Raw genomic sequence first — 19,051 nt, forward strand, 5'->3', positions numbered from 1 at the left:
TTTCATGCCCAAAAAATTAAAAACAAGGAATAAAGCACCAGACAAGTTTTAACAGGTTTTAATGTTTATTAAAATAATAATAATATTACAAGTAAATTTCCAACCAGCAATCTAATGTGAAATTGCAGTACATATATTGGATAACAATATTTAGGCGTATATATGCATACACGTTATTTAAAAACTACTACAAGTGTTATAAAATCAAGATTACCCAAAGAGAAGCATAATCATTGTTTCATAACGGCGCATCCCTTCATGCAATAAAGTTGGCCGTTAGCTTGGAGAAAACGCACATAAAAGAAGTGGTGTTTCAGTGAGTGGTTCTTTCTTTCCTTGGCAAATCGTAAATCGACATCCTTGCGATCCATTGACTCGTTCCCTCACTGATCCATTCCATCCGATGAACTGGAAATGCGAATCACTCACTCACTGACTCGTTCACTCACTGATACGTTCGTTGGTAAACGGGAAATGCAATTCACGACTCGTTCGTGAACGGGAGGTGACGTCATTAACTTTTTCGTTTTGTTTTACGGCGAGGTGGCACCAGCTTCAATGCGCATTACTGACACCTACTGGTTGAAGTCATATGAACTGAAAAAAGAACGAATCACTTTAGGAAGTGATTCGGTCACTCTCGTTCACTGAAAACATTCGTTCTTTTGAACACATCGTTCACTCACTCGCCAACACTCGCAGTGAGCACCAGTGAGCTATAAATTTGAACTCTTGCCACACATATTATCCATGGACAAATCAGTAAAATTAGTACGTAGTAGTATTTTAAATTAACGTGAGTGCTAACTTAAGGCATGACTAACGGGAAGAAGCAGAAGGGTTCGGACACAGCGGTGAGGTTCTTCACATGGGACTTTTACTTACACACACTTGAATGCAGGCTTGTGATGCTTTCAAATTCTTGTTGGTCTTCTTAGGTGCAAGGGACCAATGACAGCAGCGTGGTGAGCAAAGTGTCTGCTGCAGCCCAGGGCTACTTCCACGATTGCTTTCAGCAGCACTTCGTGTGCAAAGTAGCGAGGAGATCTCCACTCATCAACAGGTCAGGCACAAAGCTCCCCTGTTTGTCAGTCAACACACAACACATTCACGTAGACGCAGACACGACTGGCGTAATAACAAACGAATGTGTTCTGCCTGCAAGCACACGTGATGTCATATCACATGCTTGGAATAATATGCGAAATGTGCTCCGTAAGGCAGTTGGATTGGAAGAGTTGTGTAAAATGTTGCATGGTTGTGCATTGTGGAAGGATTACGTTGCATAGAATATCCTGAATACGATCTGCAGGAGTATTTCAAAAGTTGGGCACGAGCTAGCCAGGAGTCGAACCTAGAATCTTCTGATCCGTAGTCAGACGCGTTATCCATTGCGCCACTAGCCCCACACGGAATTTAGACAGGCGGACCCCATCCCCACGACCATCTTGCATAAAATATGCTGCAAGAGGATACGAAAAGTAGAATCGAGCTAGCCAGGAGTCGAACCTAGAATCTTCTGATCCGTAGTCAGACGCGTTATCCATTGCGCCACTAGCCCCACGCGGAGTTTAGACAGGCGAATCCCATCCCCAAGATCAACTTGCATAAAATACGCCATGCAAGAAGATTTCAAAAAGTGGAATCGAGCTAGCCAGGAGTCGAACCTAGAATCTTCTGATCCGTAGTCAGACGCGTTATCCATTGCGCCACTAGCCCCACATGGGTTTTAGATAGGCGAACCCCATCCCCAAGATCAACTTGCATAAAATACGCCAAGCAAGAAGATTTCAAAAAGTGGAATCGAGCTAGCCAGGAGTCGAACCTAGAATCTTCTGATCCGTAGTCAGACGCGTTATCCATTGCGCCACTAGCCCCACATGGGTTTTAGATAGGCGAACCCCATCCCCAAGATCAACTTGCATAAAATACGCCATGCAAGAAGATTTCAAAAAGTGGAATCGAGCTAGCCAGGAGTCGAACCTAGAATCTTCTGATCCGTAGTCAGACGCGTTATCCATTGCGCCACTAGCCCCACATGGGTTTTAGATAGGCGAACCCCATCCCCAAGATCAACTTGCATAAAATACGCCATGCAAGAAGATTTAAAAAAGTGGAATCGAGCTAGCCAGGAGTCGAACCTAGAATCTTCTGATCCGTAGTCAGACGCGTTATCCATTGCGCCACTAGCCCCACACAGATTCTGGACAGGCCAACCCCATCCGCAAGATCAACTTGCATAAAATACGCCATGCAAGAAGATTTAAAAAAGTGGGATCGAGCTAGCCAGGAGTCGAACCTAGAATCTTCTGATCCGTAGTCAGACGCGTTATCCATTGCGCCACTAGCCCCACACGGGTTTTAGATGGGCGAACCCCATCCCCAAGATCAACTTGCATAAAATACGCCATGCAAGAAGATTTCAAAAAGTGGAATCGAGCTAGCCAGGAGTCGAACCTAGAATCTTCTGATCCGTAGTCAGACGCGTTATCCATTGCGCCACTAGCCCTACACAATGTCATGACGGGACGGCCCGATCCCCAGGATGAAATTGCATAAAATGTGCTGAAATGGATTTCAAAAGGTGGATTTGAGCTAGCCAGGAGTCGAACCTAGAATCTTCTGATCCGTAGTCAGACGCGTTATCCATTGCGCCACTAGCCCTACACAATGTCATGACGGGAAGGCCCGATCCCCAGGATGAAATTGCATAAAATGTGCTGAAAACGATTTCAAAAGGTGTATTCGAGCTAGCCAGGAGTCGAACCTAGAATCTTCTGATCCGTAGTCAGACGCGTTATCCATTGCGCCACTAGCCCCACACAGGATGCATAAAGGCCAGCCTCATCCCCAGTATTAACTTGCATAAAATACGATACGTAAGAATTTCAAAATGTGTAATCGAGCTAGCCAGGAGTCGAACCTAGAATCTTCTGATCCGTAGTCAGACGCGTTATCCATTGCGCCACTAGCCCCACACATCACATTGGTAAGCGAGTTCCATGTGATTAAGTGTTAATCACTGTAAATGGCTCCATATTGTGGAACAAAATATACCATTACTCTCGGGCAGAAATCTCCATCCAGATTCAGTCATTTTTATATATTTTTTTCATTTATTATTAAGTGGTTCAGATAATGATGGATGGATGATACTACTGCTCAGTGTATGTCTCCTATTTTTAAAATTCTTGACCCAAAGTTTTAAAATTGAGTTTCTCTTTTTGACTATTCAATATTAATTCAACCCACATGCTATTTAGTTTAGTTTAGTTTTTTTCCTGGAAAAAAATGTGAGGATTCCATTCGCCGCCAATGATATGCTTCATGAATAAAATATGTTAAACACAGTGTAATAACATTAATAAACATTAACATCTGTCAATCACAACATGATTATTAACAGGCTTGCATCACGTAATAATGACAGTAAAACACAATATTGTGTTAAATATGATGTAGGGGTTACTATGTGCGCTGGAGGGCAGTGGACCACTGTGTGCGGACCTTCCTGCAAGTCACACAACATTGTGCCAAGAGACAAGCAAGTTAACGTTTACCGAAATCCATCTAATTTTTTATTTTTTATTATTATCCACATGTAATAACAACTTCTATTTTTCTGTCCTGTAGATTTTGTCTTTGGGTGCCGGCTTCGACTCGCTATATTTCCGCCTGTACGGAGACGCGGCACTCAACAAGACAGTCGTGTTTGAAGTCGATTTCCCAGACGTGACTCGACGCAAGGCGGCTCTGATCCAGTCCAATGTGTCGTTGTCGCAAATGTTGGACTCCCACCATGTACTTTCTTTGACAGGTGAAATACTGCATTGATCCATTGACATTATAAATGTTTTGCTACATAGCTGATCATATATGTGTCTGTAGGGCCTTTGTTCGTGTCGAGCAGTCAGTACTTCCTGCTAGGGGTGGATGTGAGACATGATTCCCATGTAGAAGAAACTCTGGTAAAGGCGGGACTGGACCCGACTGCTCCTACTCTGATTCTTTCCGAAGTGGTGCTCACCTACATGGAAACACAACGGTGAATATCACAAAGCTTGGTCTTGTGCTTTTAAGAGGTTGCGGCAATCGTAATTGATGAAAATTATGTTCCTTCAGGTCCGATGACATCATTAGTTGGGCGGCGCGGTTCTTGCCCCAGTCTCTTTTTGTGATGTACGAGCAGATCCATCCCCAAGATCCATTTGGTCGCATCATGCAGGAGCATTTCCTGAAACTAAATTCCACTCTGCACGCGCTTCGACAATATCCCGACACTGACGCACAAAAGCAGAGATTTCTTGACAAGGCTAGTATTTGCACATTTACACCTGATTTCCCTGCCATCCTTTTCGACTGATTCAATGAGTGTGTGTCATTGCTCTTTTTGTTGTATTCAGGGATGGGATCAGTGTGTGTGTTTGGATATGAACGAGTTCTTCCTCAGGCTAATTCCAGATGATGAGAGACACCGAGTGGAAAGTTTGGAACCTTTTGATGAGTACGAGGTTAGTTAAGCATAACCCCTACGAAAATCTGAGTTGGGGGCTCCAGGCTTATGTTGTCAAAACGATATAGACCATTAGTCATACTGTACCAGAAATTTTTGGTTGACAATAATACCATCTCTAATATTGGTCAGGAATGGCACCAGAAATGCTCGCACTACTTCATCCTCACTGCATCTCGAGGTTCTCTCACAGCGCAGTCTCTGCTAATCCATCCTGAAGGTGCTCATTGCTTTCATTTGCTGTTCTTACCCGTTTTGTCTTAAACCTGTATGGGATTACTTTTGCTCTGTCCTTCAGAGCTATTCCAATGTCCATCTTGGAGCGCCACTGACCTCACTGTGAAAACGGAACCAGTTTGCGTGGAGGGTTTCGGGATGGCCTCGACGTTGTTGATTGGAGGACACATCCTGCTCACCGGAGGCTCCTGCAGGACCGGCCGAGGGGCTCAGAGTCAAGTCCTGCACCAGGGCCCTGAAGGATGGAAATCATTCCATGTCAAACCATCAGCCCATTCGAGTGAGTTAATCTGAATTTTGAGCAATTAATGTTCATAGCATCAAGCAAAACATTTTCTTTTTGCTTTCTGTCAGGCGTTCGACTCTACCATAGTGTTACTTCTATTTCTGGGAGAGTCGCTGTAATGTACGGAGGGCGCGCTTCTCCCGTCAACCCGATCGGAGGCCTTGTCAAAGTCAACTTCAAATATGAAAGTTCACCAGGTCCTGAGGATGGATTTGAAGTCCATGAGGAGCAGATGACGTGTACAGGTGCTCATCCACCGCTTCGATGGAGACACTCTGCCACTCTAGTCTCTCATAAAGGTAAACTTTAGCAGCAGTTGTTGTGTTTTCCTTTCTAAATGATATAAAAACATCTTTGTTTTTCTGTAGGGAAAGACTTCTTGTTTGTCTTTGGTGGAAAAAATGAGTCCGCAACAGTTTTGGGTGATGGCTATTTCCTGAATCTGGATCAGCAACATTGGACTGAGGTTGTGATTGTTCTCTATTTGCTGTTAAACATAATTGTAAGGAAGAGATTATGCAGATTTACTTCGGCCGACAAGGTTTTCTTTGACCGCACCTTGAGTGTCTGCCGTAGCAAGATTTGAGAAATCTGACCAAGTTATTTGTCTTATATAATTGTCTTTCATCCATCCTGTTTCCATGGTGGCCTGAAATGCGATTGCCATAAAAAAATATATGCCATTAAATTTCAAAGAGTAAAACATTTGCTGTGCTTAATGTCCATACCTTTTTTTCAGGTGGCAGTAGAAGGTGCTGCACCAGAGGCCCGGCATTCCCATTCAGCATGTTCCTACCAGGGAGGGCTGGTCCTGTTCGGAGGGCACGGAAAAAGGGGAGAGCCGCTCGGGGACATAGTGGTGATGAAGCCAAATGAGAGAGGCTTCTGCTGGGAGATGATAGATGTTCAGCCCCCTCCTTGTCCCAGGTGGGTTCCTCAGTCATTTCTTCTCACTGTTATATGAAAAGAATGAAAGTACATGCCTGCTTGTGGTTACTACACACCCATTCAACTGAGGAAAAATGGTGACAATAATGTAATATTTCAATATTTCAAGTTAACTGTACTGTTGTGTAGATATTCACATGGTGCCCATGTGATTGGCGATCGCCTGATTGTGGTGGGCGGAGTCTGGCTGCATTCAGACAGCGTGCCAGGAGTGGCCGTGATCGACCTTTCCAGGCACTGCAGCACAGAATTCCGTCTGCTCACGGTCAGTTCAAAGTACTTTGATTTCACCGTGCGGACTTGTCGGGAATCTCATTGGTGCTTCTCCCGTCTTTAGTTATCAGTGCCTCGGCCTCTCATGTTGCACTCCTTCTGCTCCGAGTTGGTGGTCCAAAAAGAAGCTCAGCTGATCCTGATTGGTGGAGGAGGGAACTGTTTCTCCTTTGGGACACATTTTAACCCTCAACTTGTCAGCGTGGACCTCGGCCCGGCACTGATGGGAACTTAAACTTTAAAGTGCTCCGATGTGACTGAGCAAGAGTTTGTCCCCTAACCTGAATGTTTACAAAAATACACTGACAAAAAAAATCCAGTTTCTGCTTCAAGTTCATGCTTTAAAAGTAGGGTTTCAAATTAGGGGTTTAAGACAGGTATGGTTTCAAGCCAGGGTTAGATTTTCAAGTTAGCATTTCAAATTGTAGTTTCAAGCCATGTTTAAGGTTTCAAGGCAGGTTTAAGGTTTTTAAAATAAGGTTTCAGATTGGGGGGGTTAGATGAGGTTGTGTTTTTGTGGGTTAGGGTTTTGAAGGATGTACAGTATACCAAATTATTGTTTGCAAAAGTACAGACAAAACTGCAAAATTCGACACATCTTTGTCTGCTTTCTTGACAGGCTTTTATTTTGTTGACCCCAGTTCACAATTTTCTCATTTCCTGTCAGGGATTATAATGTAGCATGATTGCCTCGGGCACGGAGGGGTGAGTGGCAACTCATTCAGTGAGGCGCCTGTAGGATTGGATTGCAGCGCTGGCCGCGCCCCAGTCGCCGGGTTTGCGGTACTCGCCCTTCTCCAGGAAGTACTGGCGGCCGCGGTAGTTGGGGTGCTCGTAGAACACCCACCAACCGTCAAAGACCTTGCACGAGTTCACCTCCCTCCAGCGGAACTTCTCCAGAAGCGAGGGGCAGTCCTCTGTGGCCTCAAAAGCCTTGCCCCCAAAGTCGGCCTTCTCGTACAGCTGCATCTTGTAGCCACCCCCGCTGGTCTGGAATGATGAGAGGAAAGGGGATAGACAAGTAAAGGACTCAGAAGGACATCGCAAAACTGGGATCTGACATAGTTTGCGGAGGCTTCGATTGGTTGTTTGCCCGGAGATACAAAATGGATCCTATATGGCCCTTGTCAAAGTAGATTGATTTTTTGGGGGGATGGGTTGACTTGTGGTGACCCTGAAGATAGCTGCAGGCATTGGGCTAGATAGGCAACAGAAATCACATGCTCCGCTCCAATACAGGGACAGTTGGGTTAGCTGGACGACAGTTATCCCATGCGCCACTCTAAAAAAGGGAGAGTTATTTGTCTAAAGGCGCAGATTTTATGCCCGTAATGCATCGCTACCCACCCTGGGTGCGAATTGGACCCACTGCATGAAAGGCAATACAGTCAATATGCAATACTCATTTTGACAAGTTTCTAAAGCAGAGCTAGCTTGCGTTGGCTCCAATTTACTATCATAACGAGCCCTACCACCAATTGTGAAAATCCATGAGTAATTGACTACTCCATTAAAAGTTAAATACCTCCCTAACGTGCAAAGTATTGTACTTTGTTAATTACACTCAAGTGAATGAAGGTACAACACTCACAAAGTGGATCATCTTGCAGGAGCTGAGACGGTCGTTGAGGCCCATCCAGCGCTGGTACTCGGGGTACTCGCCCCGGGTCAGGACGTATTGGTAACCCAGGTAGTTGGGCCGCTCGTACACCACCCAAGCGCCGCTCTCCACGCGGATGGAGTTGCAGCGACTCAAGTAGGTGTGGAAGTCGGAGCAGTCGCTGTCACACTCATACCGGTGACCCTGGAAGTTCTTGTCCTCGTAGAAGACGATCTGCAGGATGAGGCAGTATGTAAGACAGAATTCCATCTTTAATGGAAATGGATCCCATGCCAATTATGGGAACCACTACACTGCCAGTGGCATCTTTAAAACCAACTGACTTGGTGATTTGCCGCCTCCAGTCATTACGTTTGGATTTGGAGGAATTAAATCCCAAGGCCCAGTTGGAAAACTCAACGTAAACGCCCAAGATCTTTGTGTAGCTTTGCCGAAACTCACCCTGCCCATCTTGGAGTAGTGCAGCCTCGGTGATGCGAAAGTGGCGGCAATGGTTGGTGTTTGCCCTGAGGTCTCGATGTTGCACTCAAACCTCGAGCTCTCCCTTTTATAGCCAGTCCTGCCGCATTGGAGAGCGCCAACAGTGGAAGGCAAACAGAGGAACAATCGCTTTGTCATGAAAATGAGATCCAAAAATTGAGTCAGTGATTCTAGCACTATTCAGATTTTCCAGAAAAGCGAGGAAGGATTACGGCATAAAGAATGCCGGGCATGGTAAGCGTCCAATGACCCCACTTACCCACGAACCGCATCCAGCGCCTGCCCTTCCAACACCATATCGCACGTGCCAACTGGGTTGCCCCCACCTGGCAAGGGAGTTGCTGCCAACTCAGGACTTATTTCTGCCTTGTGGATGCATCCAGTTCCTGTCGTCGCATCATTTATTTGCACAATATATTTGATTAATCATTCATATTGGTGTGTATCATTACAAATTTGAAAATAGCACAAGACTCATACATTGAAGTGAACATCTTTATTATTTTTTATGACAATATAATAGATGTTTAAAAGCACAGAAGAGTGTGACAGCAGCATTCATTCATTGTTTTACCTCCAATGACAGGTTCTTTTTTTGAATGCCTTACTATGTACAGAGGAAGCTAACCTTGAGATTGAAGGTATGAAGTGCAAACAATGTCTTTAGGATGAATAAAATAACACAAATATATAACATACATTATAATTCCAGTGACTAATAGAAAAATATACTTTGAATCACATGTGGTTGGTTGGCACATGAGTGAATCAACACTGATGTTGATAACAGTCAACATTAGGATCTGCAAGTCGTCGCATTTATGAACCAGTTTTCCAATTATTGAAAATAATGTAGCCAAACAAATTACATGAGCACTTAATTTCAGTTGTGAAGTACAATTATTCATGAATATGTGAATACATTTGCAAAGGAGTATCAATTAAACCAAGGGTGGGAAACTGTTTTGCTCGTGGAGCTGCCAATGTGGCTCCATGCTTCCCTACATACTACATATTAAGTGTTTTCAAATCATTTATATTCTGAGCATTTATGGATTCAATTGTGGTGGTCTGTGCTCTATTCAGTGCTAATTTCATAAATACATAACAAATCAAAATTGCTACATTTACTGTATTTCCCTTAATTAGTTTGAAGGCAGAATACAGCATGTAGTCTACATCATTGACCATCCATTAACACATTCAAAACAAAAATGGGGCCTTGGTCCCTTCATATTTATGCTGCAACTTCTTCATCTGAAATAAATACGACTAACCTGTGAAGAAAACAGTTCAACAAGCCATCGGCGACTGTGCCACTGCTCCTCCTGTCTTTGAATACATGTCGTTGTTCACCGACCTGTCGTCCACCGGGGCACCGTTGGAGACCTGCAGCGAGGACGCAGGGTTCGGGATCAGGCTGTCCAATTCCTGCCTGTGTCCTGACTCCAGGAGCCACTCGTGGAACTTTGCTTCCACCAGGTCCTGGAACTTACACTTCTGCTCCCTACAGAAAGAAAATATACATACAGGCAAAATACAGATTAACGGACAATTATAAAAAAATAAATAAATCTTAAAATAACATTTTGACTGTGTGGCGCAATGCATTTACTTAATGAAGGACATTAATCCTTGTGATATGTGTTACACTGACCAGTCAGGGTGACAGGGAATGGCATAGTCCCTCGAGCAACAGTGACACACAACTGCAACCTTTCACATTAGCTAAACTTGTTATTGACTGTTGGCTTCAATTCTCTATTGAACCACTGCAGTCGTGAAATGGAAAAATACAGCTACCGTACAGTCGGTGTATGATAATTGGTTTGGGGATTTCCTGGACAAGTTGGAACAATTACAATTTTGCAATAGGTGCACAAAAGGCAACCTACTCATGGTTGGTGCTGTTTTTCTGTCTTCCATTGAAAAACTACTCTCATGCAAACTTACAACACAATTCTTATATTTCTGTTTTGGGGTCATTTCTTTTAGCAATTAGCTTGCCATTTTGAATAAATAATGAATACGACTTAACAAATTAATTGTTCCATCTTGGAGATAAAAGCCACTCACTTGTTTAGCTGGGCCGCCATGACAGTTTTCTGCCATGTTTGTATCCTCTTCTGCTTGTCATCGAGCGCTGCCTGATAGCGGGGTGCCAACCCCCCAGGCACCTCACACGTGTCCCCTTTCATGTGGAAAGGCACCACCATCATGTGGAACTCCTCTGGGGGCAGGAGACGGTAGCATGCCGGGTCTGGGTTGGTGGAGGGCTTTACGGGGTCAGTCCCCAGAAGCAGGGGCTGGTCCCACACGTTAGGGACCACGGCTAGCCCTACGATGGCCATGTGGTCCTCCAGGGAGGGGTAGAAAGTGTGGAAGGGGCCCAGGGTGATGTCAGCGTTGCCGGGCAGGAGCAGAGGACGTGTGGGCGTCAAGGCGTGAAGCGTGCAGCAGGAGGAGGCCCCGACGATTATCTTGCCCGCCGCACACACTACGCGCACATTCTGGCAGCAGTGCACATGCACGCTTGTCTCCACTGGACCCAGAACCACTGTGCAATCTCTGCACTTGTCCACAATAACCGACCTGGCATATAAATCGATCAATCAAATCACATCCAGATTTAACAAGACTGCATATTTACACACTCAAAAAATTTAGAATTAACTGCTGACCTGAGAGGCGAGAGGAGGTAGATGTAAGCGTCGGTGCATCGGTGGATTTTAATGTTGGCTCCTGTCATCTTGTCAGAAGTCTTGGCCAGGGTCTGCTTACAGACCCGAGACATGAGTACCATCTTGCTACCTGCTGGGGCCATGTGAGTGTTTCGAGATATCTTGGCACGCTTCATAGCCCCCTCAACTAGACACAACAAGAAAGATGAGATAAAGTAAGGGAATGCTTGAAGGAGGGAGATCTATGTAGAGGGGGGGTACCTTGTTGGGCCCAGGCTAGCTGCTTCCCGGAGCGCAGGCAGGATGTTTTCCCAAATGGATTGAGGGTGAGGTTATGTTGAAGACAGGAGATAAGTTGGTGCAAAGGGAAGGAATGGCTGAGCGCAGAGTAGCCCGCGTGCACCTGGAGCGGACCTTTACTCAGTAACTTATGGACGGGTTGGACAGTCCTGTCCGGCTGCACCCAACCTTCCAGGAGCAGGCCCAGGCTGCGCACAGCCTCCAGGGAGATCTGGGAGCGGACAGGGTCAGTCGTGGCTAACGTCCTGTGAGCTAACATGAGAGGATGGTCCACACACCTGACAGTCACGCAAGGCCATACCGGAGTCGGACAGCTGGTTCGGCTCCACCAGCAGCTCCAGGAGCTCCGCCAGGTGGCTCAGCATAAAGGACAGGTGGGCCTGGTCGTCCCAGTTCTACTGAACAAACACAACACATAAAATAAATAAACAGGTGATTCTATTTTGACCACCTGTTGATATTGTGTGCTTGACTTGAGCGGAGGTCTCTGCCATCCCAAAACCCCTCAATTAAAGTAGTAACAATGATACAAGACTTGTTTATTATAGTTCAGCATTTTTTATTCTGTTAAAGAACATGAGGTTGACCTTGTTTTGCGAACTGGCCTTGGCGTCGCGTTCCGATGGAGCCGGAGAGCGTGTGCGGTGGCTGGGCCACTCCTCGCCAATGAGTGATTTACGCAGAGACACGCGATTCAGCTGTTGGATGTGGAGGAAGAGGAGAAACTGCAGCGTGTCCACGGACCTCTGGGGAATAAAAATTGCATCAAATCTGTCATCGTGCCAACCTGTGTACCTATGTGCCTAGCAAGTGACAGCAGGAGCTGGAGTTATGGTTCAGCGGGAGTGCTATATTACGGCAGACAGTGCTCGAGTTTGTTTTTCTTTTTACCTCATTCCTCTGCTGGTCAAGCTCACTTTTGCTTGAACACTGGGAAAGACACTCTGCCCATTCCAGTCGGTCACCAGGCGACTGGCTGGTAAAGAGGTCAAAGGTCTCAAAGTAGAGCCACGCCAGATCTTCTGCAAGCTGCAGCTTCCCACATGCAATGTGCCTCCACATGTGCCAGGTCAAGGAGGGGAAGCAGCCATCGCGGGTTCGCACGTAGGTAGCCATCTTGCGAAGGTAGTGAAGGCCAAGTTTGGAGGAGGGGGCCACCTGTAATGAGGGCTCACATCTGAGTTATTATGTAACAATACACTGGACAATGCATTTGATTTGCACTCACCTGAAGGGCACCCAGGAGGAAGGGCTCCATACGTGGCCATATGCTTACACTGTCTGGATCCATGTCTGAGGACATACAGTATTGTAATGAATCAGTCAGAGAGGCTCTATCGCCTTCAACGTGTACCAAATATTTTGGTCTTATAAGATGACAAAATGATGCAAATAACTACTAACAGGAATGTATGTACCGGAACTAACAGCTTACGTCATGTTTTCAGCTTGATGCCATTTTTGGTTTTGAGGTAACAAACAGCGCACGCGGGCAAAATACATTGTCAGGCTACACAACAAGATAAGATCACTTAATGCATATTTATGGACGTGTTTTTCATATATTTATTGCAATTGTAACTTGTTTGGCATAGGTTAATGGCAGTGTTGGAAATGTTACTTTAAAACGGGATAAATACACAAACACAAAATAAGGTAAATTATTTCATTAAATAATTAATCTAAATGAGTTTGTGCACATCTCATTCTTACAGTTTAAGTTAAATTCCAAACTTTTTAATCCCGTTAAACTGCTTAGTCTGCTCAGTCCCGACTAAAACCACATTCACAATTAAATTTTTTTTTATTTCTATTTATTTTGAGCAATCATGCTTTTTTACAGGATTTTAAAAGACCGATGTAAGAAATTTTAACTACTACTGGCACTTTATGCGCCATGACAACCAGACTGCTGCCATCCTTCACCGTTGTAGCACAAGTAAACCAAGCACGGCTAAAACAAACGCTTCAATTCGCCGTCAAACCCGAGCGCGTTGTCTGAGGAAACGAGGGACGCGTTTAACTCTCAAAACAACACATTAGTTGCCCAAGCGAGGCTTTCCCATCGCGGGAAACTTGTGTGACGACTTAAGCTAAGCGAAGCTAACAAATGCAAACCTCCACTATTTGTCGATGGCCAAACGTCGGCTTCTTCCATCTCGGCGGAAAAGCGCCTCGTCAACTGCTCCGAATCATTCGCGTATTGGATTAGAGGTCCATCAACTGCTTGCTCTGAAGTTTGATGGAAGATTTTGGCGCCCTCTTCTTCCACTGCTAGCGTGCACCGACTAGGAGTGCAATGGTTCCAGTGCCTACATACCTGCTGCGCATGCGTCATTAGTTAGATCAAAGTAGCCAAACAATGTTTAGCATTTTATTTGAAACAGTAAAAACAAAACAAAAGATATCTCCAAACAATCAGTTACCAATCCAAGACTCTACTTCAGGGTAGGATTGACCCCAAAATAATGTAAACGAGTCAAACCGGTTCCCTTGAAAATAAATATTTTATGGAATTTCATCACTCGCCATCTTTTTACAGTCAGTGCAGCGGGGTCGGTTGTTTACTTAAACTTTAACATTAACCAGAGCTGCGTGAATTGGTTCCCCCTAGTAAACAATCCAGTAACGCTTTGGTTCCTCTTAATCGTGACAACTATCTTTTTAAATGTGGGCGGGGATTCAACCGGGTTGCCGGTAGGCGGGACTTCCTTGACAAGCCGGAAAAAGTCTTTCCTGTGACAGGCTGCTGGATCCAACCTTCACTTGAAACCGGCTCTTCTTTTTTTAAAGGATTTCGTGAAATATTTATATTTAGGGGGTTATATATGGCGACCAAAGGGATGAACCTGTGCACTGTGTGCTGTTTGATTTTCTGGGTTATCACTGCCGTGTTTGCCGGGTAAGTAAGCGGTTTTGCACCGGAACAGTCGGTCAGGCAGCATCGCCAGCTGGTACACATGTTCCACTGTGATTGGTTCAACCAATGGAGCGAAGAAGCGGCCAAACTACTCTTGTTTTTATAGTTTTCTTTGTGTTGGATTAATTGTGGCATCAAATGGAGCAAACTAGTATTTAAAATCAGGAAAAACACGCACTTGTCAAAGTAGCCGGTTTACTGGCCCTTTGATACCAACGAAAGGACTATTGTGATGTTGTGTGCACGTTTCTCGTTGTTTTGAAGCTTTTTTTTTTCACGTACAGGCGAGATTTTTACAATATCCTTGGGGTAAGCAAGAGTGCATCAATCAGGGACATTAAGAAAGCCTACAGAAAGCTCGCTCTCCAGTTACACCCCGACAGGAACCAAGACGACCCCAAAGCTCAGGATAAATTCGCCGACTTGGGCGCAGCCTACGAGGTATGAGACATTTTTTTTACATTTCCTAATAAGCATCAGAAGTGATTTCGCAAATAAAACGTCAAGGTTTTGTCGTGAAATGTCACCCGGAAACGCTCGGCACACGACTTTATACACTTAGCCGGTCGGTTGCCGTTGGTAACACTAGGCTCGTCGTGATTGGTCAATTCTAGCGTGTGGCTGTATCTGATTGGCTGACACGATATTACCTAAATAAAAGGCTTCATATAAGCCTGCAGGTGCTTCCTTACAATATTTGGATTGCACTGCTTTAATTGTCCTAACATGCATTTTTTAAAACTGTTTTTGAGTTTTTTAATGTTCATAAGGTTGTTATCAACAGAACCGCTTGCAACAATAGGTACACCTGCGTTATAATATAATGACATCCAATAGTTGAGATTCATTTGAACCTCTACCTTCGCAAAGATATCAATGGGCAATTATGGTGGACTATGTGTGGTTTGGATTAATTTAACAATATCTATACCAACATGGTTCTACTTTAAATTTCTGAATGTCTGAAATTAATGACTGGCACTCTTTCATTTTTAGGTTCTATCAGATGAAGAGAAAAGAAAACAGTATGACGCATATGGAGAAGATGGACTTAAAGAGGGCCACCATAGTTCACACAATGATATCTTCTCCAGGTTGGTCCTGTTCAGATAAATGGAAGACAATAGTTAGATTCTTAATTACATTGAAATCCACATTAATTTGAGCATCCTAACATCTTTAATTGTGAATTTAAGATGGCCAACACACCAGGGGCACAAAATTATTCATAGCAGTTACTCTAATATAATGTATTAACAAGAAATAAAAGGGCTTTTTGACCAAAGTATGACAACATGACACCTTTTTTATCATCAAAGCGGAAAGAAAAACCCTTGGTTGACCTTATTTTTCCTGAAAATTGTGATGACTACCTGGCGATACTACAGCATTGAGTTACAATTGTTCTCTCCTGTAGTTTCTTTGGCGACTTTGGTTTCATGTTTGGAGGCAATCGACAGCAGCAGGACCGAAACATCCCCAGAGGAAATGACATCATACTTGACTTGGAGGTCACACTTGAAGAGGTCTACTCTGGGAACTTTGTAGAAGTGAGTAGAAGGTTCCTTGTTGACTTGGCATGTTTTTACCATGCAAGTTAAGAAGGTGTTCCTTGTCTTCCAGCCACTTTAAAAAAGCATGCAGATTAGGTTAATGAAGACTCAGATTTGGCCCTGATTTTGAATGGTTGGTTTTCCATTGGGCAGTGCGCTATGAAACAAGGAGTGATTTCACAGTGGACGTGTGGGTTAGGTGCATTGCTCAAGGGCACGTCAGTGGTCAAGAAACCTTTGACGACAGCAGTTGCATTTATATATAAAAAAAAAGCTTTACTTCTTATTAAAACTGTCTTTGTTTGTGGCCAGGTTGTGCGTAACAAGCCAGTAGCCAAAGAGGCACCCGGCAAGAGGAAGTGCAACTGTCGACCAGAGATGAGGACCACACAGCTCGGCCCAGGCCGCTTCCAGATGACGCAAGAGATGGTGTGCGATGAATGTCCTAACGTCAAGTGAGTCTCTCCTTATTCAAATTTTTGGGGACATACTCTCAACTGAACCTTTTTTGTGCCATTTGCTTGATTGCACCAGGCTGGTGAATGAGGAGCGAACACTGGAGGTGGAAATTGAACAAGGGGTGAGAGATGAGATGGAGTATCCCTTCATTGGGGAAGGTAAGCTTCAGGACCATCAATATTGGACGGTTGTCACTTGATGATACAAAAGAACGCATCTCCTCATGTTGTGATTCTTGTTTTTTTGTATTTAAAAAGCATGAAAAATGTGTTTTGGATACAAAGAAAACAGTGTATTCAAGCAGTGAGGGAAATTCACTGACTTCTTAACTGATCAAAAACGATGTATCTTATTCAGGGGAGCCTCACATTGATGGAGAACCCGGAGATCTACGTTTCCGCATCAAAGTGTTAAAGTACGACCAACTTTAGAAATTAGGTTGACATTCCGGTCACAGGATGCGCAAGAACTCAGCATTAAGAGGGCGTTTGTCTTTTGTAGACATCGTGTGTTCGAGCGCAGGGGTGATGACCTGTATACCAACGTCACCATCTCCCTGGTGGAAGCACTGGTTGGCTTTGAGATGGACATTGTTCATTTGGACGGACACAAGGTACCTGTTTTCTTTCACGCTCACCGTCTTTTTAAGGTGCCGTCTAAGCGCTGCTCGTCTGTCTGTTAGGTGCACATCGAGCGGGACAAGGTAACCAAGCCTGGCGCCAGGGTGTGGAAAAAAGGCGAGGGCCTGCCCAACTTCGACAACATCAATAATCGTGGGTCCCTCATCATCACCTTTGATGTGGAGTTCCCTCAGACACAGCTGAATGAAAAGCAGATAAAGGGTGAGTCAGAATTGATAGGGGTTAGATTTATTAGGAAAAAATGAAAAAAATGCTTTCTTTGGAAGCAAAAATCAGTGCTTGATTAATTAATTAGACCACTTGTCATAATGAGCTTCCAACATCATGAAGCTCTTTAATAAGACTCTTTCAAGTCCAGTGAGCTCTCAGTGGTGACAAATGTGGAATTTCACTTGAGCTAGAAGTCAGAAATAAATTAAGCATTACGTTCAACCAATAAGGCTTTTTTTAGTCAGGATTTCAAGTTAAATATCTGTAATTTGACAACTTAATCAAGTGACAGATTTGTGCTTTCCTATCTTTAGTTTTGTAATTGTTGAGACTTAGAAAATTTAAAGTAACTGACATTTAAATTACTTCAATCATTTTTGCAGAGATTCGTAAGGTGTTGAAGCAAGGCTCCATACGGAAGGTGTACAATGGACTACAAGGCTACTAGCATGAGATACTTCATGCTGCTTGGACTGACATTAATATGAGAAACTGCAACAACCACAGCAGCAGCAGGACGAGCATGACCTGCACCACTTTCCTGGTCACAGTCTGTCTATGTTAGTTTGGGTTTCCCAACTCAGGATGTCTCCAATTTGTTTTTACATTTCGACATTCTTTTCCGTGCCCTTTTTTTTTTTAAATTGTAACCACACTGTCAGGTTTACATGAACAGTAAAAGAAGTGGGTGCAGTGGTCAGATGGTTTTGTAATAAATTCAGCAAGTCCAGTGGCATTGTAGACATTCATACAAATTGACAATATGATTGCAGCTAGCAAGGGTTTGAATTGTTTGTCACTTAAGATGTCAAAGGCTCTTCTTTTACATACACAGATTTTGTTCGCTGCTGAGAAAACAGCACTCTGACATGTGAACAACATAGGAAATATACAGTCAAAAGCTGTAAATACAGTTGTTTAATTGGTCAAGTGTTGTGTTGCACTTCCTACAATGCCTCTTTTTACTTCAGTGACAAAATACCACTTGAATTAAGAAACTTTCCAATGGTTTAATATTAACGTTTTTTTTTTTTTTTCATTCTTTTGTGTTTTACAAAAGTGCAACGCTGACTCCAACTGTGAATTAACTCGGTTTTTGTTTTCATTTTGGTTTTAAAACTGAGTGGGGTTTGCTGATTTTGGGGGGCGGGGGGAAGTATGAATAAAAATTTCTACCGGTTGTGATGAAAATGGCACTATCTGAGTTAACCAGTAGGCGGCGATAGAGTTACACATATGAATAGTCGAATGAGTTTTTAAGGAAAACACTTTCATTTGGAATGTATTTGCATACCCAGTTGATTCATTGCATTATAAATACAGGAATAATTAAATGCCACACAAACCTACAGTGCTAGAAAACACTGGTTAAAGGCTCAAGTTTAAACAAATTATATATTACAGTACAATATTTAAAAGTATGTAGTTAGCTCTCGAAGTACCGCCATCATGACCAACATTTAATTACAGTAATACAAATAGTACAAATTACAGTGGTAGACCAAAGTGTTAATTAAAAATAGAACGAGTTTTAATAAAAAATAAATGCCTTAAATATGCCTTTCAAAGGTCACACAATTAGAAACAACCATTCAAACTCGCATTCTCAGCTATAAAAACCTCAGTCTCAAACTCAAGGCCCTTGGGTCAAATGCGGCCCATGAAATCTTAGAATACGTCAAAAGCATGCTCAGTGATGTTTCCAACATATTGAATTGGGAAATGCCAATAATCAACCCAAACTGTCTATAAAGTGCAAAATTGATATAGATAAAAAAACATTTGCGAGAAATAGAGGAAGGTGAATATTTTTTTGTGCTGGCTGGACCCCCCCCCAAAAAAATTGTCATAACTAGTATTTGATAATTAATTTATCCATCCATTATCTGATCCGCCTATCCTCGGGAGAATATGTATCCTTACAGAATG

At 43.6% G+C, this 19,051-nt stretch overlaps 4 protein-coding genes and 11 non-coding genes across 16 annotated transcripts; 2 read left to right on the forward strand and 13 right to left on the reverse strand.

The window, feature by feature from the left end:
• Positions 1–659: 659 nt before the first annotated feature.
• On the forward strand, positions 660–9,442 carry lcmt2 (leucine carboxyl methyltransferase 2). Its single transcript, XM_088382829.1, has 14 exons — positions 660–854; positions 939–1,063; positions 3,463–3,544; positions 3,634–3,817; positions 3,889–4,045; positions 4,123–4,312; positions 4,404–4,511; positions 4,646–4,733; positions 4,812–5,030; positions 5,105–5,335; positions 5,405–5,502; positions 5,776–5,963; positions 6,114–6,249; positions 6,322–9,442. Exons 1-14 carry the CDS (start codon positions 816–818, stop codon positions 6,490–6,492), a joined length of 2,016 nt encoding a protein of 671 aa, XP_088238955.1. The 5' UTR covers positions 660–815; the 3' UTR covers positions 6,493–9,442.
• On the reverse strand, positions 1,334–1,406 carry trnar-acg (transfer RNA arginine (anticodon ACG)). The gene has a single exon. It is a non-coding gene; the product is annotated as a tRNA-Arg (tRNA).
• Positions 1,489–1,561, reverse strand: trnar-acg (transfer RNA arginine (anticodon ACG)). The gene has a single exon. It is a non-coding gene; the product is annotated as a tRNA-Arg (tRNA).
• On the reverse strand, positions 1,647–1,719 carry trnar-acg (transfer RNA arginine (anticodon ACG)). Its single transcript has one exon. It is a non-coding gene; the product is annotated as a tRNA-Arg (tRNA).
• trnar-acg (transfer RNA arginine (anticodon ACG)) lies at positions 1,805–1,877 on the reverse strand. Its single transcript has one exon. It is a non-coding gene; the product is annotated as a tRNA-Arg (tRNA).
• On the reverse strand, positions 1,963–2,035 carry trnar-acg (transfer RNA arginine (anticodon ACG)). Its single transcript has one exon. It is a non-coding gene; the product is annotated as a tRNA-Arg (tRNA).
• Positions 2,121–2,193, reverse strand: trnar-acg (transfer RNA arginine (anticodon ACG)). The gene has a single exon. It is a non-coding gene; the product is annotated as a tRNA-Arg (tRNA).
• Positions 2,279–2,351, reverse strand: trnar-acg (transfer RNA arginine (anticodon ACG)). Its single transcript has one exon. It is a non-coding gene; the product is annotated as a tRNA-Arg (tRNA).
• trnar-acg (transfer RNA arginine (anticodon ACG)) lies at positions 2,437–2,509 on the reverse strand. The gene has a single exon. It is a non-coding gene; the product is annotated as a tRNA-Arg (tRNA).
• trnar-acg (transfer RNA arginine (anticodon ACG)) lies at positions 2,592–2,664 on the reverse strand. Its single transcript has one exon. It is a non-coding gene; the product is annotated as a tRNA-Arg (tRNA).
• On the reverse strand, positions 2,747–2,819 carry trnar-acg (transfer RNA arginine (anticodon ACG)). The gene has a single exon. It is a non-coding gene; the product is annotated as a tRNA-Arg (tRNA).
• Positions 2,903–2,975, reverse strand: trnar-acg (transfer RNA arginine (anticodon ACG)). Its single transcript has one exon. It is a non-coding gene; the product is annotated as a tRNA-Arg (tRNA).
• On the reverse strand, positions 6,857–8,474 carry crygs2 (crystallin, gamma S2). Its single transcript, XM_088382834.1, has 3 exons — positions 8,320–8,474; positions 7,849–8,091; positions 6,857–7,247 (listed from the first exon to the last, which is right to left on the reverse strand). Exons 1-3 carry the CDS (start codon positions 8,326–8,328, stop codon positions 6,975–6,977), a joined length of 525 nt encoding a protein of 174 aa, XP_088238960.1. The 5' UTR covers positions 8,329–8,474; the 3' UTR covers positions 6,857–6,974.
• On the reverse strand, positions 8,840–14,730 carry tbccd1 (TBCC domain containing 1). Of its 2 annotated transcripts, XM_088382831.1 has the most exons (10): positions 13,458–14,730; positions 12,568–12,632; positions 12,231–12,497; positions 11,927–12,085; positions 11,618–11,734; positions 11,301–11,550; positions 11,040–11,226; positions 10,435–10,950; positions 9,719–9,865; positions 8,840–9,635 (listed from the first exon to the last, which is right to left on the reverse strand). In XM_088382831.1, exons 1-10 carry the CDS (start codon positions 13,675–13,677, stop codon positions 9,596–9,598), a joined length of 1,968 nt encoding a protein of 655 aa, XP_088238957.1. In that variant the 5' UTR covers positions 13,678–14,730; the 3' UTR covers positions 8,840–9,595. The 2 variants fall into 2 exon arrangements, with proteins under 2 accessions (XP_088238957.1, XP_088238958.1); XM_088382832.1 differs by having other exon boundaries at positions 8,840–9,865; positions 13,458–13,659.
• Positions 14,039–18,052, forward strand: dnajb11 (DnaJ heat shock protein family (Hsp40) member B11). The gene is made up of 10 exons (XM_088382833.1): positions 14,039–14,241; positions 14,544–14,700; positions 15,256–15,353; positions 15,677–15,809; positions 16,125–16,267; positions 16,347–16,429; positions 16,629–16,686; positions 16,773–16,884; positions 16,954–17,113; positions 17,506–18,052. Exons 1-10 carry the CDS (start codon positions 14,168–14,170, stop codon positions 17,568–17,570), a joined length of 1,083 nt encoding a protein of 360 aa, XP_088238959.1. The 5' UTR covers positions 14,039–14,167; the 3' UTR covers positions 17,571–18,052.
• The last annotated feature ends 999 nt before the right edge of the window (positions 18,053–19,051 follow it).

The sequence above is a fragment of the Syngnathus floridae genome, chromosome 8, assembly GCF_059516105.1.
Source record: "Syngnathus floridae isolate MCC-2025c chromosome 8, RoL_Sflo_1.0, whole genome shotgun sequence".
NCBI lineage: Eukaryota > Metazoa > Chordata > Actinopteri > Syngnathiformes > Syngnathidae > Syngnathus > Syngnathus floridae.